The sequence below is a fragment of the Euleptes europaea genome, chromosome 17 (assembly GCF_029931775.1).
Source record: "Euleptes europaea isolate rEulEur1 chromosome 17, rEulEur1.hap1, whole genome shotgun sequence".
In the NCBI taxonomy this organism is placed as follows: Eukaryota; Metazoa; Chordata; class Lepidosauria; order Squamata; family Sphaerodactylidae; genus Euleptes; species Euleptes europaea.
The window spans coordinates 28,519,440-28,546,827 of record NC_079328.1 but is presented as its reverse complement, the minus strand read 5'-3'; the positions used below and the strand labels follow the sequence as shown (position 1 = coordinate 28,546,827).

Below are 27,388 nucleotides of genomic sequence, written 5' to 3'. Positions count from 1 at the left end.
GTGACCCCTGCGCCAGCATAAGTGCCACTTGCACCATCCAAATGGGCACTAATGCTGCCACAGGGCCACTTACACTGGCGCGGGGCAGCAGTGCAGCAGCTCGAGGCACAGACGCCGGTTCAGCCTCAGCGGCAACACTCCTTCAGTGGAGAGGCACGCACCAGCACCAAAGGGGGCATTCCCAAGGGCAGGACTGACTTTAGTCAGCTTCCTAAGCACTTTTGCCCCAGGAAATCCCATTTTTGCTGGCCTCAACTTATGCCAGCAAAAACGGTGGCATATCCCCATGGAACTGCATACAGCAATTCCATAGGGGTTTGGGGATTTTCCCTGTGTGGCTTGCTCGCCATGGCGCAGCAAACAGCTCAGGAGGTGGCCCTACTGCACCACGGCTGCACCATCCCTGATGAAACTATCCCCCCCCTTTGGATTGCGCTGTCCATGGGTTTGATTCCTTGCTCTCCAGCTTCTCGTTTCTAGATGTAAAGGTTAGAGAGAAAAGGGAAGAATCCAAGATTGTCTGTACGGGTGGGCGGTGGGAAGGTGTGGGGGACTCTAGCAGCTTGCAATTGAGGCATTGGAATGGAAACTACTTTGCTATGTGCTACTAATAAAACTTTTATGGTATTCCAAATGAATGTCGCTACCTATAGGTCTCTCTGTACCACTTGCTTGAACATGACCCGGATCCCACCAGCATCTTCAATTCTTATACCTTCCTTCCTCATCTGGTCTCTACTTGATCATCCAAAAAGAAAAACATGTTCTAGCTAATTCGAGTTTAAAAATAACCCAGTGGGCACCAGTGACTAATTACATATCTAATTTTACAGATGCATGTTGAGAAAATTGCTTGATTAGAATTTAAGTACACTAATTTTTCATTAGATTTGAGATCAAATATACTTCTTTCCCCCTAATGGCAGATTTATTTTGAAATCTCCCGTTAAATTGGCAAAGGCTTCACATTTCAGCATGCTGGCTGGAAAAGCATTTAATGTGAAAGAGTTGGGACCCACTCACCTGGCCAGGGGAGCATACCTGTGGCCAAGATTCTCAACCAACCAACACTTAGAGACAGGGTTGGGTCCCAAGGTGGTCTTGCTCAAATAGAATCTACTTCCAGATGTATAAGGGAGAGTAATTCCCTGTTCCCAATATAGATCCAATACAGTTCTGGAGCATCCCACAACCATTCCTTTTCAAGGGGGTGCAGGAGGTCATAGCCCTATTCCATGAATAGAATGTGGTTTATTGGCTCTAACCCATTGGTTCCATCATTGCTTCTGAATTCATGCCAACAGCCCATGTAGTGTAGTGGTGTAGTGGTTAAGAGTGGTGGTTTGGAGCGGCAGACTCTGATCTGGAGAACCAGGTTTGATTCCCCACTCCTCCACATGAGCAGCAGAGGCTAATCTGGTGAACTGGATTTGTTTCCCCACTCCTACACATGAAGCCAGCTGGGTGACCTTGGGCTAGTCACACTCTCTCAGCCCCACCTACCTCCCAGGGTATCTGTTGTGGGGAGGGGAAGGTGATTGTAAGCTAGTTTGATTCTTCCTTAAGTTGTAGAGAAAGCATATAAAAACCAACTCTTCTTCTTCTTCTTCTTCTTCTTCTTCTTCTTCTTCTTCTTCTTCTTCTTCTTCTTCATGTTACCTCAAATTGGTGGTGGAAAGTGCCGTCAAATCACAGCTGACTTATGGCGACCCTATAGGGTTTTCAAGACAAGAGTATGGCAACTTCTCAGTAGCAATGTTGGACTTCTATGGTGGTCACCCATTTAAGTACTACCAGAGCAGACCCTGCATAGCTTTCAAGATCTGATGAGATTGGGCTAGCCTGCACCATCCAGGTCAGGATGGCTTCAATTTAGGGAATGCACAAACACCTCACAAGAATTTCTCGAAGTTTAGTTGAACTGAAATTATTTTATCAAGCTGCCCAGTCAGCAGGAAGAGAAAGGCATTTCCCAGTACTTGCTACCTGAAAACCTTTTAGCAGGGATTGTACCTCCTCCATGCAAAATTTGAGCTCTGCCATGGAGTTTCAGTTCCCTTAACATTCCTGCCTACATTTGCTTGAGTGGTGACTCTGCAAATTCCCCTGATTTTGCTTTGAGCAGCTTCTGCTAGCAACTCCATTAAAAAAATTATCCTTCAGTTTTTCATCATCCACATAAGTTGGTGACAGGAGGCAACATGATAATTTAAGGGGTGGAAGGTGGCCTTTCCTTATTCAGGTCTTTTAAGATAAGGGTTATATACTATGATTCTCTTTATTGTTTTCTCTACCTCTCATATTTCTGTAGGGCTATAGATGCAGAGATTCATGTGGAAGCGAGGGTTTCTGAATGAGCGTGAATGTTGAAATCGCCTGCTACAGTGCATTGGTTTGTCCGAACTCTTGACACTTGGTTGGCCCACATCATAATGTCAAAACTGTTTTGTGGTATTAAACCAAATTCCATCAAATCCACCACTCTTGTTTCCAACACATCCAGGTTGTTGTCTTTCAGCTCTCGTGCATGAAGCAAACGTATACTGAATCAAGGTCAGTCTTGTCTATTCATACTGGCAATGGCTCTCCAGAGTGTTAGGCAGAGGTCTTTCACCTCAACTACTACCTGATCCTTTAACTGGAATATTCGGGGGTTGAACCTGGGACCTTCTGCATGCCAAGCAGATGCTCTGTCAATGAGCTATAGTGCCTCTCACAAACAGGGCATAAAGATGTTCTTAATCCCCAACATCTGGCAGTCAAAGGTATATTGCCTTTGTGCATGGTGGCCTCGATCCCTAAACGTGATTTCTTCTTTGTTGTGCCCTCTGTCTCACTGCATGTAGGTGAACTGAGAGTAAAGAAAGACTGTTTAAAATTATTCCTGCATTAGAAACAACAGCAGCAGCGGCTTGGCAATTTCCCATGGAAGTGGAGTAACACTCATGAATCATACCCTCATCAGAGCAGATAAATCTGATATTTTCTGGGATGATGGTAGAAGAGTATGACAGATGGTTTAGCTGGGGGTTGCATGTACCTGGTGGGGGTGGGGAAACTCCTGTCCCTTGCCCTGTTGCTTGCCTTTTCTTTAGCAGGTGGGGGTGGGGGAATTGCAAGGGCTGGGATGGCATCCTTCGACATCATGATGTCATTTGTGGCCATGTAACTGGAAGTGACATCACTGCATTGTGGGATGCTCTAGGATACACCCAAAAGTCTATGGTTGTAGTATAGAGTTTCGATTGAATCCTGGAGTGTCCCATGAAATGGTGATATCACTTCCAGACAACATCACCTGGTAAATAGCAGATCTGAGATCTGCAAAAGCTGCACGCCAAAATTCGAAAATGTGGTTTCAAATAGTTGCAGTTTCATTTGTGCACTTTCAAATAGTTGCAGCTTCCTTTGTGATTTCTCCCAGTGCCCGAGAGTAATCTTCAAACAGCAGCCTTGGCACGCAAAACGGGTGGCGAGACCGTTTCAAAGCATTGCTTAGTGCTTTTCGTCTTTCTCCAGGCATCCCTTGTCAGTCTTTAGCATGTACTGCCTCATGATTTGAGGCACGGCTTTTCCTGAAGGCAGGGCAATTTCTGGATTCCTCTTTTGCAGCAGGGGCTTCCCAGGGGAGAGATTAATGCCTTCTGGGCCCTTGATTCTTTGTACGTGACTGGATGATTTTCCTGATGATTTATTCAGCCAATGCCTGTGTACTTTTTAGAAAGTTAGAAATTTGTTGCATCAGTTCGTCAGAGCAGCAAACCACACAGGGGAGTTGCTTGTTCTCACTTCCTGCATGAAAAGAATGTAATCCATCTTCTGAAAAAGGATGAGGGTATCTAACTGCGGCTTCTACTTCTGGAAGTCTTCCTTCAGCCGAGCGCTTCAGACCTCATAAACCTGTGCGTCATTTGAGGGGCATACCGAACCCAAAATGTTTGATATAATTTTCTGATTCACACATTATGCAGTACACAGGTTGGGTCTGGGGTCTTCATCCTCTGTCAGACAACGCAGTCTGATAGGAGTTGCAGCTTCTCCTGAGCTTAGGGTTGCCAATTGTCTAGGCTGGGAATTTTTTGCTGTATATATTTGTGCATTTTGTTGTTTGTATTTTTGCTTATTTCACCTTTTCACTTGTCACTTTAATATATTTATAGCATATTGTTCTTGCGTGCTGTTTCTGGTTTGCCTAACCTCCAGGTAGTAGCTGGAGATCTGCTATTACAACTGATGTCCAGCCGATAGAGATCAGTTCACCTGGAGAAAATGGCTGCTTTGGCAATTGGACTCTATAGCACTGAAGTCCCTCCCCTCCCCAAACCCCGCCCTCCTCAGGCTCCAGCCCAAAAACCTCCCGCCGGTGGTAAAGTGGGACCTGGCAACCTTACTGAGCTCCAGCATGTATACTGCCCAATTTGCATCAGGACCACAGCATGCGTGTGGAAGGGGCTTCACCTTCCCCCCTCCGTACTATTTCCCCAACCTGCGACAGTCCTTGGAGAGATGCTATTTGGACCAAGGAAACATGTGAATTCCTCCTACATACAGCATGTATGCTGATATTAGGGAGCTGATGTTGGCTGCAGCTGTAGCCCTGACCATGGGGTTGACGGCAAGTGGTCAAATAGTTCCATCCCTGGACAATGTCTGTTTGGGGTAATGTAAGGTGGCCAGGTGCCCACCCATTGTGGGTGAACTCCCACCTGCTTGATCCAGTGAGCACTGTGAAAAATCAGTGTCATTCCCCACCACCACCACACTGTGAGAATTGATATTTACCATAGAGATTGGGAGAACTCCTAGAGCGTTGTGGGTGGGCAGCGATGTCACTTCTGGGTGATCACCTGGAAGTGACATTAAAGCATCAACGATGCTCCTTCGGCCCAGGTTCTGTCCTCCAACAGTTCCCAAGGATCGTATGCCTCGTGACTCTAGGGTATCAACTTAGGGCAGGGGAGGCTGAGGCTCCTTCTGTGCCATGGTCCCCATCCAGAGTGGGAACAATGTGAAAGAGGAGAAGGGAGACGCTACAAGTAATGTTCGCCCATGATACTGAGTTCACAGTGCTTGGTTTCTGGGTCCCAGGATATTGTACTCTGCGAACACTGTCTTGTGGGAATCAACCCTTCCTCCCAACCAAATCAGCAAAAGTTGCATGCAGGGAGGCTGCGCCTCATCGAAGCCACGCGAGCATTTGGTGAATCGAGTATTCTCTCTCCCCACTGTAATTAGTTTCGTTCTGTAGCCAAGACTGAAGTAGCAAATCGTCAGCTTGGCCCGAGGGGGAGGGAAACTATGTAAGTGCTCCCATTTTTCTTGGTTACTTTTAATGATCTGGATTTCAGGTTGCCAGAATAGTCTCCTGCAAATGCTTCATTTAAAACAGGAAGGGGTGGGGGGAACAACCCTAATGGATTTTTGCCTGTGGTCACCTTTTGAAACCTCACTGAAGGAAGAGGGGACGGAGGGCAGCTGTGTACGTGCGGCCGAAACGGGAAGTGCGGGCCACAGGGGTGGCACTGAAACTCGGCTATTTTGATCTGGAAGGCAGTGTTTTTCAAACACTTCTGCCTAGCTTTGAAGTGCACCAATTAAGGCTTGATCCTTGACGTTAACCCAGAGCAGCCGGCTCTCTTTTCTCCGTGGGTCGAGAGATGTGCCTTTTCTTTCCTAATCCTCATTAGAGAGATTGGGAGCAACAGAAACGAAGGAGACATTGTCACGGGCCAGGGGGGTTTAATGGCCTCGGTATGCGAGGCAGAGGCCAGGAAATGGAGAAGATCCATGTGTCCCCCCCCCACACACACACACACACTGCCGGCCGATGAACGCTTTGAAAAAGAACCATTCATTTTGTGGGATATGACTTATTGAAGAAACCTTTTTTTCCCGAAATGGTGGGAAGAGATGGCTGCACAGAGCCGAAATGCATAATTGGCTACAGCCCAACTGACCTTGCTGTGGTTGGGTGACCACAGTGTGTGAAAGGGCCCCATGAAACATTTATGGAAGTGCTATCTCGCTTTAAATGCCAGGAAAGTGATTGCCAGTCAGTGGAACAAACCAGATGCCACAACTCGGCCACTTAAAAGCATCCAGGCGGGGGGGGGGGGTCCCACAAAGATGCTTCTTGTTCTGCCTTTTATAGGGCAGAAGGATCAGCAATGATAGCACTAGAAAATCAAAACATCTCGTTGAGCTACAATTAAATTAGGGCAGAATCAAAACTAGCTGCCATTTTTAAGGGGCATTTTCTGCATGGTCAAAATGCACATACAAACCTTTTCAATTGCTTTTCTGCACTGCTGGAAACAATTCGTTATTCATAATTTAGTAAATCTCTAGGCAACCTTTTGACCATTTCAGTTAAATTATCCTTTTCTGCCTTCAGTCTCTGAACTGACCTCCCTTGTCCTATGTGGCATCATCATCTAGCTCAGGGGTGGATCTGGCCCCTTGAGAGCTCTTATCCGGCCCGCAAGCCAGCCGACACAGCCACACACACCCCACTCTCAATCTGGGCTGTTGAGGCATGGCCCAGCACTACCAAGTGACGTTTATGTCTTATGTGGCCCTCATAACAATTGAGTTCAACACCCCTGATCAAGCTGTAAAAGGAACTGACTACAATGAGATGCAAGCATGTGCTTGCACTGTGGCTTGGGATGGGGTCATGACTCTGTGGTGGAGCATCGTCTTTGCGTGGAGAAGGTCCCTGGTTCAGAAGGGCTAGGTAGCAGGTAATGTGAAAAGCCTCCCCCTGAGACCCTGGAGAGCCAGTGCCGATCAGAGGAGACAGGCCCATTATTGATAGAAAAGCAGTGCAATCCTAAAGAGTGTTACTCCCATCTAAAGCCATTCATTTCAATGGGCTTAGACGAGTAATTCCGAATAGGATTGCGCTGCACGTGTCAAACTCAGGAGAAGGCAGATTAAATAAGGGGCTGTGGCTCAGTGGTAGGACATCTTCTTTGCAGGCGCATGGTCTCAGGCTCAGTACCCAGCAGCACCTCCAGTTAAAAGGATGAGAGGGTAGATGGTGGGAAAGAGCCGAGACCTGGAGAGCCACTGCCAGTCCGAGTAGATCATATTGACTTGGATAGATAGGGTTGTCAGGTCCCTCTTAGCCATCAGCGGGAGGTTTTTGGGGTGGAGCCTGAGGAGGGTGAGGTTTGGGGAGGGGAGGGATTTCAATGCCATAAAGTCCAATTGCCAAAGCAGCCATTTCCTCCCCGTGAACTGATCTCTATCGGCTGAAGATCAGCTGTAATAGCAGGAGATCTCCATCCACCACCAGGAGGTTGGCAACCCTATGGATAGTTAGCATTGGCCTGCCAATCAAATCCAAGCCAGACATCATATGAAAGCAAGCCACATGACTCACCCAAGGTGACCAGGGTCCCTGGAATTTTTTCCCTTTGTGCCACTGTTTTAGCAGGCTTGCACTGTCCTAGAAAATGGAATGTTTCATGGCAGACAACATAGACCTTTACAATGTGCTCCTCTAGAACTGAAGGCACTGTTTAGATTGTTTAGATTGTTTCATACACGCCAGAGCCGGAGGACCTTTTCTTTGCTCGGCTGTGAGTCAGAGAGAGAGAGAGAGAGAGAGAGAGAGAGAGAGAGAGAGAGAGAGAGCAGTAGAGACATCCCACATCGGCCCCCTTCCAGTGTTGCATACTGATTTCTAATTACGGTATTTGTACTAGTTCTGTATCCCTAATTACTCATTATGGGTAGAATTTCCAAATGGGGGTGTATTGAAGCCTATTTGCCCATTGTTTGGGCAAATCAATTAATATGTATATTTCTGGCAATATAATTATGCATGCAAGTAACTTGTGGCGCAGATGTTGGTCCATTCCTATGTGTGTAGTTTAAACAGGTGCATCGTTTCGCTCTGGCTCGCTTAGTGAAAATTGGTTGCTGTAATTCTTGATGGCTTCCCACACACACACAGTGTTAGATGTAAATACTTTTGATGTGATTCATTTACACTCCTAGACGTATCTGCAAGTATTGAGCAGGAACTGCTCTGGGAGAAGCACAGATGACCGAATGTCTACCACTTGTTGGACTTTTGGGGGTTGGAATTTATTAGAATTAGAGCTGGGGAAGTCTCTTGGGGTTAATAATAGATCTGATTGCTGGTTCAGCCCCAAAATCTTTATTTCAGTTTTGCTTCTCCCTTGTGCGAACTGAACCTGTGATCCCCCCCCCCCAAGGCCATTCGTTCTTTCCTCGTGTAGAATTTTTCCTATCAAATGTACAAACTCTATATCATTAATTGTAAGCCGCTTTGAGACTCCTGAAAGGTAGAAACAAGTGGGGTATAAAAACCAACTCTTCTTCATTTAGGCCTTATGAAAGAGAAGGCCTTAAAGTTGTCTAAAGGGATTCAGCGCCTTTTCTTTTCCAGAGGCAGACAACATTTTCCCTCTGTTCCCTCTGCTATTATGCTCTTTGAAGCAAAAATAGTTACCCATCTTCTTCATGGTGTTCCTTTGTGGGCTGGTTTAGTAGACAAGCATCTTGATGCTATTCTGCATAGATTTCTAAGAAAGTTACTGGCGCTCCTTATTGCGTGGCAGGGATTGCTATTAGAGCTGGGGATTCGCTCTCTGGAGGCAAAAGCGTGGACTTTAATCTTTAGTTATCGATTAAAATTTCTCTTTGCTGTTCCTTTTAAGTCTGTTTACAAAGGACTCATATGTTAATCCCTGGTTTGGGTATGTAGATGCCAGACACTTCAGAGGCTGGTATTGGAAGATACTTTTTTTTGTCAACTACATCCTTTTCTACAGCTTGCTCTCTGGTAAAAAAAAAAAGATTGTTCCTTTGGGGCCTAAATAGCACTGTTGTTCATGCTAGTTGCGTTTGCAGTCCTGCTTTTTTCAGGTTCACATATTTAAGTTGTTGGATTTCCTAACCATCCTAGTTTATAGAAACACCTTATTTTTAGCTAGATTCAATGTACTACCCACTGCCGTTTTGAGTGGCGGTGGAGTGCCATCCAGTTGCAGCCGACTTATGGCTACCGCCATAGGCTTTTGAAGACAAGAGATGAACAGAGGTGGTTTGCCATTGCCTGCCTTGGCATCGTGACCCCTGGAATTTCTAGGTGGTCTTACATCAGGGATGCCAGCCTCCAGGTGGGAACTGGGGATCCCCTGAAATTACAGCTCATCTCCAGACTACAGAGATCAGTTCCGCTGTCCAGCAGCCTTGAAATGGTTATTCCAGTAAGACTGGAAACAATTTTATTAAATTATTTTCCAGAGCAACCAAAGGATATTCGAGTCATGTTTCTCCATACGATAACAGTTGCTAGCACAAATCTTGCGAGATATTGGAAAAGCAATAAATTCCCTGATTTAAATAATTGGCTTGATAAGGTTAAAGAAACCTATGCTTTAATTAAGTTGACGTATTATAATAAAGACAAAAATACGGAAGAACTGGATGCTTGCTGGAATTTAACAATTTCAAGGATGGAAAAAAGACTCCAATGTGTAAATCACAGCGAAGTAGTGATGTAATAATCATGCGGATTTTAGGTAAATAGAGATTTGCTTGGTTCAATGTTATGGGTATTTTAGTTATATTTGTGGCATGGTTTTAGTTTCTTGTCAAAAATTAGTATTATGAGTATTGTAGTAATGTTATATTTCCATTTTCTTTTATTGTTATATTCCCATTTTCTCTTAATAAAAAGTTAAAGTTAAAAAAGAGAGCGATCAGCTCCGCTGGAGAGAATGGGTGCTTTGGAGGTTAGACTGTATGGCATTGTACCCCAGTGAGGTCTCTGTCCTCCCCAGGCTCTTTCCCCAAATCTCCAGGAGTTTCCCAACCTGGATCTGGCAACCTTACCCCTCCATCTCCCATCGGAAGCCAGGGGGGACCTGGCAACCCTGTCTCCCATCCAAATACTAACCAGGTCTGACCCTGCTTAGTCTCCAAGATCTGATGAGATTGAGCCAGCCTGTGCCATCCAGGTAGGGTCGCCAAGTCCCACTTCGCCATCGGCGGGAGATTTTGGGGGCAGAGCCTGGTGAGGGCGGGGTTTGGGGAGGGACTTCAATGCCATAGAGTCCAATGGCCAAAGTGGCCATTTTCTCCAGGTGACCTGATCTCTGTCAGCTGGAGAGCAGTTGTAGTAGCAGGAGATCTTCTGCTATTACCTGGAGGTTGGCAACCCTACATCCAGATCAGGGCCCTGAACTATTACATTTTTTTAAAAAAATTGTTTTTTATTTAGGATATTTGAATGTCTACTCTCCAGAGCCCTGCTTGGGGAAGCTTACAGTTAAAATGTGGCAACAACTGCATAATACAACAAGCCATTAAACCCAAGCATTATTTATTCTTTCCTGAACGTAGTCTAGAATTTTTAAGCAACCACTTGAAACCGTCGGATTGTTCATAAAAGTGTCTAGCTGAATAAAAGGCTGGTGAGAGAAGCGCGGTGCACAGCAGGTAGCTATAAGTAGGAGGATTAAATAGGGCCCAGCTTCTATAAGAAGCAATCCTGTTTTGCGTTCAGCTTCCCTGGCCTGTTTCTATGCACTTTGGCTGAGCGTTCTCAGATTTCCATTCACACAGCGACACCTCTAATGCTAGCATGGGTTTGCTTTGTCTGGAGATTCTGGATTTGCGAGTGTGCATATATGCACACAAATAGGGATGGTAGTTCCTTGGTTGTAGCAGGAGGCCTCCCTCCTGCCCTTGATCTTTGGAGTGGTGAACGATGGGCTCAGGCCAGGAAATGACATCTGATGACATGTGATATAGGGTTGCCAGGTCCCTCTTCACTACCAGTGGGAGGTTTTGGGGGTGGAGCCTGAGGTGGGCGGGGTTTGGGGAGGGGAGGGACTTCAATGCCATAGATTCCAATAGCCAAAGCAGCCATTTTCTCCAGGGGAACTCATCTCTGTCAGCTGGAGATCAGTTGTAATAGCAGGAGATATCCAGCTAGTACCTGGAGGTTGGCAACCCTATTGTGATATCACTTCTACTTGAAAACCCAGATGAGACAGCTGTGCATTGGGCAAAGACCAGAGCATTACCTGATATGCAGATAGCACATCTGGATTTTGGGGCACATGTGGTGTCACATGTCACGGACATCCTTTCTGCTCATTACCATGCTCTGAAATCTCCCTGGGATGCTGGCAGTGGCCTAGCATCCCTATGCACAATATTTACTCACATTTTCAGCACTGCATCATGGGTTTTGTAGTGTTGAGGCTGCATAAACAGTTCTTGTACATGGCTAGGGTTTCCAGCACGATACTCACCCAACATGAAGCCCCTCAATGGTGACATAATGATATTGCCAGTGATGCAATGACATCTCTTCTGGCAAAACCAGAAGTGACATCACCGCATTACTGGTGACACTTTAGCTAGAATGTAGCATGCTCTAGAAGGCTAGAGCAGCGCCACGATGACACCATTTCCAGTTTTGTCACAAGTGATGTCATCGTGACAGGATGTCAGCCTCCCGTTTCCCCATCATTCTTTCCTGCCATCCAGCTGAGCGGCAGCAGGAAGGGCCATCGGGGGGGGGGGGGGCTGGAGCTGCCTTTCAGGCAGTGAAAATCTGGCAACATTGTACGTGATGCGGATTTAGGGGAACATTTAAAGTGGTTAAATCATCCATTGTTATTCATTGGGACTATTGTCCTGTGGTGCTTTTATTCCACTGGTTTGGGTTTGGCGTGATTTCATTGGGTGGGATCCAACCATGCAGCTAAGAAAACCTAAGTGACCTTAAGTCTTCTTAGCAGGGGTTGGTAAATTTTGCTCTCCAAACCCTGCCCTCCTTAGGCTACTCCCACAAAGTCTCCAGGTATTTCCTAACCCAGAGCTGGCAACCCTATGTGTAGGGGGGAGACCATAAAGTTCTCACACATTGCTAGAGGGACTTGGCCCAGCCCTGAACAGAACCTGCATTTCCTGGCAGTTTGGCACCAATTAGGAAATGTTGGAACCATACTCCAAAATAGCTGGTACATCAATGAAGGTCATTTGCTTCGGAGGAGAGAACCCCTGATGGGATTGGCATATTTTCTTGAAGCGGTAACTACTTTAGTCATTAAGATAGCACGCTTTATGGTCTCGGATCCCACTCTTTTCAGAGAAAGGAAATTCATTAACAGCAGATGCTGTGCCTCAGAAAAGGTCAGCTGAGAGTCACTCAAGAAAAAAAGGCGCTTAATTGACAAGCGGCGTTAATTTTTCAGCACTGTAAAACTACAGAAGGACAGCATTCAAAGAGAGCCCCCCCTGCCTTTTCACAAACAATATAAGATGGGGCTGAAGCTAGAAACTTGGTGCTCAATATTTTGGGGTCCAAAGGGGAAGGGGCCACAAAATGGCTAACCAACACTCTTGGGTGCCATGTGTTTCGTTTTTTTACTGGATTTTACCACATCCTTCCTCCAAAGAAGGTGGAGTATATGGTTTCTTGTCTTTAGCATGATATAGTGGTTAAGAGCCGTGGTTTGGAGCGTTGGACTCTGATCCGGAGAACCAGGTTTGATTCCCCACTCCTCCACATGAGCGGCGGAGGCTAATCGGGTGCACTGGATTTGTTTCCCCACCCCTACGCATGATCCAGCAGGGTGACCTTGGGCTAGTCACAGCTCTCTTAGAGCTCTCTCAGCCTATACACAGTGGCCCAGGAGTAAACCCCAAGGACAAAACCAGGACTTTATTCTGAGTAAACACCTTAAGTGTTATATTATTTCACTTCCCTATGCATTAGGCTCACTAAGGAACTAGATGTTCTTCTCCCAGCGTGGTGTAGTGGTTAAGAGCAGTGGTTTAGAGTGGTGGACTCTGATCTGGAGAACCGGGTTTGATTCCCCACTCCTCCACATGAGCGGCGGAAGCTAATCGGGTGAACTGGATTTGTTTCCCCACCCCTACGCATGAAGCCAGCGGGGTGACCTTGGGCTAGTCACACTCTCTCAGCCCCACCCACCTCACAGGGTGGCTGTTGTGGGAAGGGAAGGTGATTGTAAGTTGGTTTGATTCTTCCTTAAACGGTAGAGAAAGTCGGCATATAAAACCCAACTCTTCTTCTTATTATTATTTTTAATTATGCTGCCTTTCCACCCAGTTTAGGGTCCCCAAGGATGCAAACAATAAAAAACACTGAAACAAGCTTTAAAATAAATAGTATAAAACAAATGAAAACAACAATTAAACCACATATGCAGTTAAAACACATACACAGGAAGGAGGGACAATGAGTGAATGACAGAGGAAACTGCTGATGATAGAAAGGGATAAATGGATCTCCCTGGGAAGGAACTCCATAATTTTAGTGCCATGACTGAGAAGAGCCTTTCTCAGGTTGTTACACATCAGACCGTGAGGGCACCCAAAGAAGGGCCCCTGAGCGTGACTGTAGTGTTCAGGTAGATATAGGTGGTCCTTAAGGTATGTTGGTCTTAAGTAATTGACTTATGGGGACCCTGGCAAAGGGCTTTCAACGCAAGTGAGAAGCAGAGGCGGTGTGCCATTGTCTTCCTCTGCAGAGTCTTTCTTGGTGGCCCCCAATCCAAGTAATGACCCCGCTTAGCTCACGAGATCTGACAAGATCTGGCTATATCATACATTCCGCACCCCCAAACATATTTATTAGACACAATTTCAGCCTTCGGCTTAAAAGCCTCCCACCTCCATCACCACAATTCAAATTGGAACCAATGGAATTCCTCTGTGTACCTATTCTAATCCCCTTGTAAAGCTATTCACTTTTCTCTGTCTTAATAAAAAGGAGTCATTGAATCCACTTAGATGGGAGGAAGTCATGGGATTCAACCCATATAGTTTACAGCTGCTCATAGGTGGGGTAGATGAATGGCAAGTACTTATGGTGGATCAATGCGGTCATCCAGTTTTGCCCATCAGATGTGGCCTAGCAAAAAAGACCTGCCTATGTTGTGGTTGCCCTGACCTGGATGGCCCAGGCTAGCCTGATCTCATCAGATCTCAGAAGTTAAGCAGGGTTGGTCCTGGTTAATACTTGGATGGGTGGCCAAGAAGGAATACCAGGGTCACTACACAGAGGCAGGCGATGGCAAAACCACCTCTGATCATCTTTTGCCTTGAAAACCCTATTGGGTCTCCATAAGTCAGCTGTGACTTGACGGCCCTCTACACGCATATGTTGAGAACCCTGAAGGAGCATGTCTTGCTGGAATCAAAGGCAATTTCAGTGTCTCTCAAATTCTAATGCGTACCTTTTGATGGCTGGCGTTCTTAAACTTTTTTTTAGACTGTCAGCTATTCTGGACGGTACTCCGCCATCGCTCTAGTTTTAATAGCTGCAGCAAGCTGATAAAAGGCCTTTTATTTATTTATTTATTTAAAGCATAACATTGGGTGAGAGGCAAAAAGTGTGCATTCAGCAAGAGTGAAGGAGCACAAGCATTAAACATTCACGAGGTTTCTTTGAAACTCTGACTGTGGGGGGGGGGAAACGGTTTCATATGCACTTACGAGAGAGGCTGAGCGTTTGTGCAGTGGGAGAGAATAAAAAGAGGTATTTTTGCAGGCTTGCCTCCTATTTTTTAGCTCACTAGACATTTATCTGCAGCCTGATATCTACTCCGAGTAACCAAATTAATGGGTTAAAAAAAAGAGATAAACATTTATTCTGACCCAAATTATCTGCCAAAAGTAGGACTCTTGTTCGCATATACTCCCTTTGGTTGCTTATTGCCTGTGTCCTGGTTTTCAGGCGCTCAAAAGACTCCATATGTGCCATTCTAGTAGCTAGACACATAGAGCCATGGGGAGGGGCTGTGCCTCCGTGGTAGAGCATGTGCTTGGAATGCAGAAGGTCCCAGGTCCAGTCCTCGGCATCTCCACCTAAAAGCATCCCGGAGAGCCGCTGCTGGTTTGAGTGTCCAATATTGACTGTGATGGACCAATGGTCTGATTTAGTAGAAGTAAGTTTCATGTGTTTTCATAGAATCATAGAGTTGGAAGGGACCACCAGGGTCATTTAGTCCAACCCCCTGCACAATGCAGGAAATTCACCTTTCCCCCACCCCCACACACCCAGTGTCCTCTACTCCATGCCCAGAAGATGGCAAAACAAAAAGTCTCCAGGATCTCTGGCCAATCTGTCCTGGAGGGAAATTGCTCCCTGACCCCAAAGTGGGGATCGGCATTTCTCCGGGCATGTAAGAAAGGGCCACGAGAGCCAAACCCTGACACCACCCTTCCTGCCCATTTGGAGCTGGGAGGAAGCAGCCGCGGTGGTATGGGTGAATATGGCCTGCATTTGTTTATTGCCCCACAGATACTGGCTTGGTAGTGGAAAGTGCTGTCAAGTCACAGCTGACTTAATGGCAACCCTGTAGGCAGTGCCGGATTTACGTATAAGCTAAACAAGCTATAGCTTAGGGCCCCACTCTCTTGGGCCCCCCAAAAAAATTTAAAGGAAAAAAAACCTGGATGTACATTTCCAAAATATAAGATAAAAAACAAATAAAATAAAACCTACATACAGCAACATTGTTTTGTGTTGTGTAGGCTCCTATGATGTAAGTAATGGGCCCCATCTTCTTAATTGTATTTCAGTTCAACAATTACTTTGATAAAATACATATTGTGTTATGTGCAAATGGCTTTAGATACCTATTAGGTCCATAAATTACCATATAGCATTTATTCAACACAAAAAACAGCGACAATTTGTTGTTGACAAAGGACAGCTGGACATATAAAGGGCCCCATTACCTTCAATAGCTTAGGGCCTCATCAAACCTAAATCCGGCCCTGCCTGTAGGCATTGGTATACAGCTACTTTTTGATCAAATACATACACATACCAGAAAAGAAAGGGGGCTGCAATGAAAGGAATATGTCATCATTAATGTTCATTAGGCAAAAAGAGGGGAGGCTAAAAAAATCTGGATGAGGTATACTGAATATCACCCAAGGGATCAAAACTGCCGCCAAGGCACAGCGAATTTACGGAAATCCTGTAGTGTTTTCAGGGCAAGAGACATTCGGAGGTGGTTTGCCATTGCCTGCCTCTGTGCAGTGACCCTGGAACTCCTTGGTGTTCTCGCATCCAAATACCAACCAAAGCCAACCCTGCTTAGCTTTCTAGATCTAACAGGATTGGGCTAACCTGGGCCATCCAGGATAGGGAAGGGCCGTAGCTCAGTGGCAGAGCATCTGCTTAGCATGCAGAAGGTCCCAGATTCAATCCCCAGCATCTCCAGTTAAAGGGACTAGGCAAGTAGGTGATGGGAAAGACCTCTGCCTGAGACCCTGGAGAGCCGCTGCCAGTCTGAGTAGACAGTACTGACTTGAATGGACCAAGGGTCTGATTCAGTATAAGGCAGCTTCATGTGTTCATGTGTTCAGGGCAGTTAATGGCTTATATGTGCCTTTCCATTGAAGGTGGGAAGTGTCACGGCTGCTCGGCGAAGGAAACAACATCTAGTTTTAAAGACAATTTGCCGAAGAAGTTTCCTACCCAGGGATTTCTTGGTAGAAGTGTCACAGAGAGCACTTCACGCTGCGTGTAATAAGGGTGCGAGCGCACATTCTGCAGCAATTAACTCGATTGACTCTTCACACAGACCCCCCCTGCTTGTGAATAACATGGTAAGACTGTAATTGGACTGCTCACTTGAGTTGGAAGAAGGAGTGAGCTTCATGGCAGCAAATTCTAATTTCTTGTTTAAGCACTTAAGACTTTGTCAAAAGCAAGGTCTTGAAGTGGATGGGAGAGAACCTGGGGGGCAGGCTCTTAGAGCTGCCAAGAGGCACAGAAATAGTTTCACATGTACGAGTTGTCTGTGCTTGGACAGCTGATGGTTTCTTCACTCACTCCATGTCCAGGACAAGACAGGGAACTTAGTGGTCCCATTTGGGCCCAGGCTTAGCATAGAGTTGTCAACTCTGGCTTGGGAAATACCTGGAGATTTGGGGGCGGCGTTTGAGGAGGGCATAATGTGAAGATGGGATGCCATAGAGTCTGCCATCCAAAGCTGCCATTTCCTCCAATGAAACTGATCTCTGAAGTGTGGCGTTCAGTAGTAATTTCAGGAGACTCCCAGCATCCCCACAAAGGCTGGCCATCCTAGGTTAGCACCCTTGTTCTATCACATTTACAACATACACCACCAGTCATGATTGGACCCTGGGGTCACCAACTTCCAGGTACTAGCTAGAGATTTCTATTACAACTATTACAACAAAAATGTGTATTGGAATCACTCTGGCAAGGAGCAATACTGGGAGCAGGGCATGCAGTGAGTTCAGGCCACAGCCATATCTTGTGGCAGGCAGTTCCACAAGTTAATCCTGCATTATATGAAAAAGAAGCTTATTTGAGGGCTGTCCTGAACTTACTCTCAGTGAATTTTGCTGGGTAACCTTGAGTTCTAGGACTACAAGAAAGGCAGAAAAGTTTTCGCCAGTGTGGTGTAGTGGTTAAGAGCCGTGCTTTGGAGCAGTGGAGTCTGATCTGGAGAACCAGGTTTGATTCCCCACTCCTCCACATGAGCGGTGGAGGCTAATCTGGTGAACTGGATTTGTTTCCCAACTCCTCCACACAAAGCCAGCTGGGTGACCTGGGGCAAGTTACAGCTCTGTTAGAGCTCTCTCAGCCCCACCTACTTCACAGGGTGTCTGTTGTGGGGAGGGGAAGGGAAGGTAATTGTAAGCCGGTTTGAGCTCCCTTAAGTGGTAGAGACAGTCAGCATATAAAAGCCAACTCTTCTTCTTCTCTTTTAAGTGAGATCGGCCATCACATTTTAAAGCACATTTTGAACTCCAGCCCCAAATCAATTTTTACATAATAGGATCAAGGCAGAGAGTCTTAATATTTATCTGGCTGCCAATCTGACACATCATTTTCAGCATCTGGAAACTTGTGGACATCAAATTATATCTAGGCAGGCTTAAATTCTTATCCTTGCCATAGCATATCCCTACATTTCTACATTTCAAACTTGCTTTCTGGCTCCCTTCCTATGACTCCTAGGATACAATTGTCTTCCAAATTCAGCTCACACTTTATCGTAACTTTTACCGGTTGGATAAGCAGGATATTACAGCTGTTCAGGCAGTTACTTTTGGGGAAAGTTTTTTTCAAAAATACTCTATTAATCATTATTTCCAAGTGCCTAGTATAACACTGGCCTGTCTTATCTCAGAGAATTACCTGCTGCTTATGGGCTTTCTTGTCTCTTTTACCCTGTCAATGCATGGCTTAGAGCTCCTGGGTTTTATACACAATTATAGATATAGAGCTTGAAGGAACAGGGTTTAAATGAGCTTTACAACTGTGTCAGGCTTGGCATGAAATGTTTGCTTCGTACACATGCGCTTTGCAGCCTTTCAGGTAAAGTTTTGAAGGGTTCACGTCCCTGTTAATTGGGCTAGTGTTGCAGGTTAATTCGGGACTGGTCTTCACAGACTGCAGACTCCGTAGCAAATATTTATTGTTCTGCTGCAGACTGGAGGTGTTTGAACAACTGGGTGTTTGACAGTTCTCCAACCCCCACCACACCACAGTTAGGGTTGCCAACCTCCAGGTAGTAGCTGGAGATCTCCCACTATTATAACTGATCTCCAGCCAATAGAGAGCTGTTCATCTGGAGAAAATGGCCGCTTTGGCAATTGGACTCTATGGCATTGAAGTCCCTCCCCTCCCTAAATCCCGCCCTCCTCAGGCTCCACACCAAAAACCTCCCGCCGGTAGCGAAAGGGACCTGGCAACCCTAACCAGGCAGGACATGAACCTGGGCCTATTGGTAGGGTTGCCAACCTCCAGGTACCAATAGAAGATAAAAACCCGTGCTGACAATGGAGATAACTCAAAAGAACTGGCAGCACGGTGGCTCTGTTTTAAACCTACTGGTCTGTAACCCTAATTGAAAATAATCATGTAATGTATATGAATCCCAATTTTTTTTTACTAAGAAATGCATCACATGAATAACCTCATGAATAGCATTGATAGCATGCCAAAAAACATATGTGTCCCTCGGTTCATATATGATAAGCCTCACAGGGCTCAGAGCTAAGAAATAAAATCCAACGTAAACCTACTCGATATTATAATATATAATCAGCCACGCAGGGCTCAAATCATCCAACATAAATTATACAACCGAATTGGAGTGAACGTGAAAACAAGCACCTATAGTTCAAATAACCATCTGGAGATCTCCTGCTATTACCACTGATCTCCAGCCGACAGAGATCAGTCCACCTGGAGAAAATGGCCGCTTTGGCCATTGGACTCTATGGCATTGAAGTCCCTCCCCTCCCCTGCCACGAAGCTCATGGATTGACCACAGTATAACATGGAGGAAGAAGAATGGGAACTTGAGCTATCTAGCATGTTCAGGATTGTATATATTGCATCACTTGTTGGCTTCTAGGAGCTCCGTGGCGCAGAGTGATAAGCTGCAGTACTGCAGTCAAAAGCTCTGCTCACGACTTGAGTTCGATCCCGACGGAAGTCGGTTTCAGGTAGCCGGCTCAAGGTTGACTCAGCCTTCCATCCTTCCGAGGTTGGTAAAATGAGTACCCAGCTTGCTGGGGGTAAAGGGAAGATGACTGGGGAAGGCACTGGCAAACCACCCCGTAAAACAAAAGTCTGCCTAGAAAACGTCAGGATGTGACGTCACCCCATGGGTCAGGAATGACCCGGTGCTTGCACAGGGGACCTTTACTTTACCTTTTGTTGGCTTCTGAATAAAAAATTAAAGGCACAAACCTTAGTTTGGGCTCAGCTCCAGTTCTCAACTGTCCTCGTCTTGGTTGAGATTTTTTTTCTCTTAATAACACTGACTGTGAACTTCTTCAGGGTTTTTTCAGTCATTATAGTGATTTGCTCTGAAATGATCACTGTAAATGTTAATATTTCAGCACTGATACTCAGAAAATATATAACGAAGCTTTTTTTAACACCAAAAGTCACAGCACTTATGTAGTGGGGAGGGAGGGAACCTTTAAAACACTGATTCAAGAAAAATGTGATGTGTGGGTGAGAGAAGAAGTAGCAGATGCCTTTTGAGAATCCCTGCCTTGGGTTTTTGTTTTTTTTAAATGAAAGCAAGTTTCTAGCTTTTGTGAGCTGAAAGTGGAAAAACTGAAGTTGAAAAATCTGGTAGAAAAAGTTTTAAAGGACGAGAACCAAGAAATGAGCAAAAGTAAGCTCAGATTGTCTTCATTTCCCTTGATTCTCAAGGAGTTTATTTCTTATTTTATGATACGTAGATAGGACGCCATCTTTTTAAGTTAAACTGGGAATATGGTTTTAAACTAAATACTTTAATTTTGATATCTATATTGTCATGTATTGTAAATTGTTGTCGGCAGCTGTCCTGAGCCCAGACTGGCTGGGGGAGGGCAGGGTATAAATGGAATAAAATAAAATAAAAAATGTTACTCACAAAGCAATCCAAAGCAGAGTTATGCCTTTCTAAACCTATGGATTATACTTAGGGTTGCCAGTCTCCAGGTGGAGCCCAGACATCTCACAGAATTTCAACTGATCTCCAGACTACAAAGGTCGGTTCCCCTGGAGAAAATTGTTGCTTTGCAGAACGGTTAGAGTATCAGACACTGGCTATAATGCTACTTTTAGCTGGCCGAAGCTTTATCTTTTTTGAGAAACAAGTTTCAGAGTGGATAATCTAACCTGTTTCAGTGGAGTACCCAAAGATTTGCACATCCCTAAAGTGGGTAATGCCCTGACCTGAATGGCCCAGGCTGGCCTAATTGCATCAGATATTGGAAGCTAAACAGGGTCAGCTCTGGTTAGTGCTTGGATGGTAAAGCACCAAGGAAGTCCAGGGTTGCTACACAGAGGCAGGCAACGGCAAACCAGTTCGTCTCTTGACTTAAAAACCATAACCTGGCTGCAACCTGAAGAAGCAGAAGAGTTGGTTTTTATATGCCGACTTTCTCTACCACTTAAGGCAGAATCAAACTGGCTCACAATCACCTTCCCTTCCCCTCCCACAACAGACACCCTGTGAGGTAGGTGGGGCTGAGAGAGCTCTAAGAGAACTGTGACTTGCCCAAGATCACCCAGTTGGCTTTGTGTGTAGGAGTGGGGAAACAAATCCAGTTCACCAGATTAGCGTCCGCCGCTCATGTGGAGGAGTGGGGAATCAAGCCCGGTTCTCCAGATCAGAGTCCACTGCTCTAAACCACTTCTCTTAATTATATGTATTCCCCTTTTACTGAAGTGATTTTATTCATGATTTTATCATGTTAATAAGTGAATCAGCAAGTTTTATTCTGATATACAGATATTCTATATTTATGTAAACTGGTGCTTTTATAGGTTACTTTTGCTGGTCATTGACCGTAATAAAGATTATCTATCTATCTATCTATCTATCTATCTATCTATCTATCTATCTATCTATCTATCTATCTATCTATCTATCGGTCTATCTATCTATCGGTCTATCGGTCTATCGGTCTATCTATCGGTCTATCGGTCTATCTATCGGTCTATCTATCTTTCTATCTATCTCTCTATCTCTCTATCTCTCTATCTATCTATCTATCTCTGCTCTTAACCACTACACCATGCTGGCTCACAAAGTGGCACCAAAGTGGTTGATATTCACTATACCCCATCTAGATTTTTTGCCCCCACTTGCCTAATGCACTTTAATGTTGACATGTTGATCTCCTTGCATCCTCGTTTCTTTTCTGGTATGTGTATGTGTTCAATCAAAAAGCAGCTGTATATTGATGTCTATAAAGGCAGCTTTGGAAAAATCCAAATCACCTGCAGATTTGATGCTAATAATGTTGAGAAAATGCTGAGATCCTTCCAATCTTCTTAAAGACTGTAGGAAGCCTGGTTGGTCATTTGTGTTGTAGCAAGTCAGTTTCTTGGTGCATTAGCTAACAGGTCTCTCCCCTCCCCAATTAATGGTTTTTGTTTGTTAGTAATGCCTCACGTTTCATTGCTTACAGATGACGGGAAGCTGTCCCTGGAGGAATTCCAGGCTTTCTTTTCAGATGGGACTCTTAACGAGGAAGAGCTTGAGAAGCTCTTTCATACCATCGATTCTGACAACACCAGGTAGGTTTCTCTCAGATGCCTCAACTGTTCTTAATGGAGCTCTGGGTGGCTTCTGTTTCTTACTGGGCTAGGTACCTGGCCGTGAAAGGGCAGAGTGGAAGGCAAAAATGGCCCTGGAAAGGGAGCCTCTGGTCCGCCACTGATCTTGCCTCAGCCCCTCTACCTAGGCTGCCAGCCTACCAGGAATTTCCCTGATGGCCTTCATGGCCAGTCTGCTCCTGCTGGGTTAGCAATAGCAAAATGGCAGTGTTCACTTTTTGATGTGAAGGTAATGGATGGAGAAGTCACTTTAAGCTTGTAGTGACTAGACTTACACAACAAAGAAGAAGAGTTGGTTTTTATACCCCACTTTTTCTCTACCTTTAAGGAGTCTCAAAGCGGCTTACAATCACCTACCCTTCTCCCCACAACAGACACCTTGTGAGGTAGGTGGGGCTGCAAGAGTTTGTAGAGAACTGTGACTGGGCCAAGGTCACCCAGTGGGCTTCATGGGTAGGAGTGGGGAAACAAACCCAGTTCACCAGATTAGAGTTCGCCACTGATGTGGAGGAGTGGGGAATCAAACCCGGTTCTCCAGATTAGAGTCCACCGTTCTTAACCACTACACCACACTGGCTCTCAAGGAGTGTTATCATTTGTGAGAATATTAGGTAGCAAGCGAATGTGTGTGTGTGTGTGGGGGGGGGACAAACAACTGTGTGAGGAACTACTACAGAATTCATAAACAAGACTCCAAGGCAAAGGAAGTCGGGGACTGTTAGAAAAGCATTTTTTTTTGGCGAGGAGCTACGAATCAGGGTTAGGCTGTATAATTGGAAATGACTTGGCAACACTTAATACACATCAGTCATTGAACCTGGTATCTTCAATATGCCAAGCAGACCTCTACTACTTGTGTTTAGTGGTTTCTGTAACGGCTTTGTTTCTAATGGTTGCGTTTTACTGGTTTTGTTGTATTGTACTAGTTGTAAGCTGCAAAGAGGATGTCTCTGGAAAAGCAGCGTACACATTTTCTGAATAAATACCTAAAACTAACCATGGGCCTTTTAAAAGTTGTGGTATGTTCTTGAACAAAGGAAACTCTATTGTTTCCCAACAGCTGTTTTGCTTGTGCAAGGCATAGCATTAGCTTTAGAATATCTGATTTAAATTTTTTGGTTAAACAATGCAGTTAAAGAATGTTATTTCAAAGAAAGAAATGGTCAGCGCTCAGGATTGTGCAAGTGTCATGCCTTGTCCAGCACTACTGCTTGTGCAAACGATCCTTGTGTTAAAGGAACGCCGCTTAGTTGGAGATGAACCTCACTAATGTTTCATTGGATTAATGCCACGGGGTTCGGTTCAGGCCATGGAGCAGGCTCCAAACATGTCTTTCTACGAGTAGGACAACACGTTTCTATCCAGCCCCACAGTTTGGAATCAATCCACTCCCAATAAATACCAGTCAATCAAATGCAGTTAACCACAAAGCAACCACCCATTCTAAAATTAAATTACTATTCAAGGAATATACGTAAACCCCAAATCAACAGAATAACCAAATCATCCATCAGTTAGGGTGAACAGAAACATGATGACCTGTACCTAAAACTGAGAACCCACATCACCATATGGCTGGATATATGGATCAAGTTCCGTCAATAGGGTGCCACCACAGAAAAGATCCTGTCTCTGGTAACATTTTGAGATACATAGGGTAGGGACTAGATGTGTGTGTGTTAAGTGCCGTCAAGTTGCTTCCGACTCATGGCGACCCTATGAATGAAAGTCCTCCAAGATGTCCTATCTTTGACAGCCTTGCTCAGATCTTGCAAATTGAAGGCTGTGGCTTCCTTTATTGAGTCAATCCATCTCTTGTTGGGTTTTCCTCTTTTCCTGCTGCCCTCAACTTTTCCTAGCATAACTTTCTTTCCCAGTGACTCTTGTCGTCTCATGACGTGACCAAAATACGATAGCCTCAGTTTAGTCATTTTAGCTTCTAGGGTCAGTCCAGGCTTGATTTGATCTATAACCCACTGATTTGTTTTTTTGGCAGTCCACGGAATCCGTAACCCTCTCCTCCAACACCACATTTCAAAGGAATCTATTTTCTTCCTATCAGCTTTCTTCACTGTCCGGCTTTCACACCCATACCTAGTAATAGGGAATACGATGGCATGAATTAATCTAGTCTTGGTGGCCGGTGACACATCCTTACACTTCAAAATATTTTCTAGCTCCTTCATGGCTGCCCTTCCCAGTCTCAATCTCCTTCTGATTTCTTGGCTGCAGTCTCCCTTTTGTCCCTTCTATCTAGGGACTAGATAGAAGACCTTAATTGGCTTGTTTGGGATAATGGCCCTTCTGTTATCTGTAACTCTGCTTGCAGAAATACCAGCCAGCATCAGCTGTGTCCTTGGGGGTAACTCAAATACTATTTTGTTGAGTTAGTGTGTTTCTAGAGGCTAGAGTCTAAAAACTCCTGTGAAGGCCTGTTTAGTGAGGTGGGAGAAAACAACTGGCCCATGTGTGATGGATAAGGGGTTAATCTGCTGCCAGAGCTGACAGGCAAAGAGTGGGCAGAGCCAGAGAGCTGACATTCTTTTTTTTATAATAATTTTTTAGTTTTCTTCATTTAATATATCCATAAAAACAATATAATACTAATAAAGAGAAAAACAAACAGTATTTCTAATTTAACAATCAAATGACTTCCCCCTCTCCCTCTTCCGTCTAAAATTAAATTGTATAATCTTTTGCTAATGGAACTAATCCCAGTATTGTTTTAATTAATCTGTTCTTGTTGTATCCAACATTATGAAATCAATACCTAATATAAAAATTAATACAAAGTATGAATAAGGGATCAATGAGTATCCTTTAAATGGTCCCTTTAAAAAATAATTTTCACAGTACATTCTCCAAGCCTCCCATTCCCCCAAAAATTGTTCATTATCATTCTGATTTATCAAAGCCAGAGAGCTGACATTCTTGAGCTCTGAGGGACAGAAAGGATTCGAAGTTTGGGACCCAGCCTGACAGGAGGGCTGAGATAGATTCGAAGTTTGGGACCCAGCCTGACAGGAGGGCTGTGATAGATTCGAAGTTTGGGACCCAGCCTGACAGGAGGGCTGTGATAGATTCGAAGTTTGGGACCCAGCCTGACAGGAGGGCTGTGATAGATTCGAAGTTTGGGTCCCAGCCTGACAGGAGGGCTGTGAGAGGATTCAAGTTTGGGACCCAGCCTGACAGGAGGGCTGTGATAGATTCGAAGTTTGGGTCCCAGCCTGACAGGAGGGCTGTGAGAGGATTCAAGTTTGGGACCCAGCCTGACAGGAGGGCTGTGATAGATTCGAAGTTTGGGACCCAGCCTGACAGGAGAGCTGTGATAGATTCGAAGTTTGGGACCCAGCCTGACAGGAGGGCTGTGATAGATTCGAAGTTTGGGTCCCAGCCTGACAGGAGGGCTGTGAGAGGATTCAAGTTTGGGACCCAGCCTGACAGGAGGGCTGTGAGAGGATTCAAGTTTGGGACCCAGCCTGATAGGAGGGCTGTGATAGATTCGAAGTTTGGGACCCAGCCTGACAGGAGGGCTGTGAGAGGATTCGAAGCATGGGACCCAGCCTGACAGGAGGCTGAGAAAGTAGTGGAAGCTTAAGACCAGCCAGAGAGGGCTGTGTGAGATTCAGAGCTTGGTAGCAAGACCGAGCGGAAGCCAGACCGTACTCTGTGAACCTGAGGGGTTCTGTGAAAGCCAAAGCTATCGACACACACAACCTGTGGGAGTGACAGGAGTGGGAATTGGGTTAGAGAGGGCCCATTCTCAAGTCACAAAGGGGAATTAGTCTCTGAGGTAGAGCTATTCCAGTAGCAGGAAGGTGTGGAGAATGACAGCCACTTAGGTGGGGTAGTTGGAGAGAGGTGGGCTGGGGACAGAGTTTTGAGAGTCTGAAGCTGTATGGCAGTTTTGAAAGCTGAATCTGAATAGTAGTTCTGAGGGACAGAACTAAAGCTGGAGCTGAATGTGTATAATAGTTCTGAAGAGATATAACTAAACTTGAGAACTGAAAGTAACTTGAGTAAAGGGAACATCTAAGCTATTTCTCTGAAGTAATCTTGCTTGTATCAATCCAACTCTGAGTTTTCCCTCCAAAATATTCTGCCTTTTCCTTGAAAACCTATTTCTGTGAGTTCTGTTAAATAAACTTCCCTCTTTTGTCTGTTTTAAGTTGAAAAGCCTCTTGTCTCCTATTTCTCACTGAGGTAAATACGGGTGTGGGACTGGAGGAGAAGAAGAAATGATTCTCCTCACAGATATACTCAGGCCAACGCCTTTTCCCCTCAGCATATACGGCCGGGCTGAGTGAGTGGGATATTGAAGTGGTTGGAAGGGGGGTGCGTCATACCATGATCACCCAAAGAACTTTGTGCCTGAGTGGGGATTTGAACCTTTGGTCTCCCAGGTCCTAGTTCAATGCTCAAACCACAGCACCAGTGTCAAAAATGGAGTCTCCTATCTGTTCTATCAACTCATGTTGCTCCTTGTTAGACACAGCCCAATAGGGTTGCCAACCTCCAGGTAACAGCAGAAGATCTCCTGCTATTACAACTGATCTCCAGCCGATAGAGGTCAGTTCCCCTGGAGAAAATGGCTGCTTTGGCAATTGGACTCTATGGCATTGAGGTCCCTCCCCTCCCCAAACCCTGCCCTCCTCAGGCTTCGCCCCAAAAAAACCTCCCGCCGAAGGCGAAGAGGGACCTGGCAACCCTACAGCCCAAATTGTCATCCTGGGCATACGTTTGTTTTTTCACCCTTCTTGTGCTTTCTTCTTTTTCACTGTCTGTTCTTTGGACACCTTATTGATATCTCTCTGTTCTGGAGTCCTTAGGTCTGGAACGTTTCCCTCAGCCGTCTGCCACACTTTTCCCTTTACGCTTTTAAATGCCCTTTTCGGAGTTCTTTCTTTGCTTTCCTACCTCTTAAGATGTCTCTGGCTCTGCTTTAATATGTATGGAACTTCCCTCGATTGATAATGATGATTGTGTGCTGTTGTGAAGGCGCTGTTTGCTTTGTACTTTGTAGATTGTCTCACACGCTTCAGTTGTCTGTCTGATCTTCTCTTGTGGCTCAGGTCTGCTTAGATTGTAAGTCTTCAGACACAAATTTCCTTTCTTTTTGCAATTTTTGAAGTGCTTAATTTAAGGAATCTTTGGGTGAAAACGCACGGTCGCTTTAGCCTCCTTTATTCCCTGTTTCAGCCAGGATCGAACGCACGTTCGGCGAAACGTATGCGTTCGAACCTG

General features: G+C 45.2%; 1 protein-coding gene across 1 annotated transcript in view; it reads left to right on the top strand.

The window, feature by feature from the left end:
• The window catches only part of NECAB2 (N-terminal EF-hand calcium binding protein 2), a 197,963-nt gene that overhangs the window by 33,190 nt on the left and 137,385 nt on the right, over nucleotides 1-27,388 (top strand). Inside the window, exon 3 of the mRNA XM_056862621.1 lies at nucleotides 21,997-22,105. Coding sequence (XP_056718599.1) covers nucleotides 21,997-22,105 — 109 coding nt within the window. The remainder of the gene's footprint in view (nucleotides 1-21,996; nucleotides 22,106-27,388) is intronic.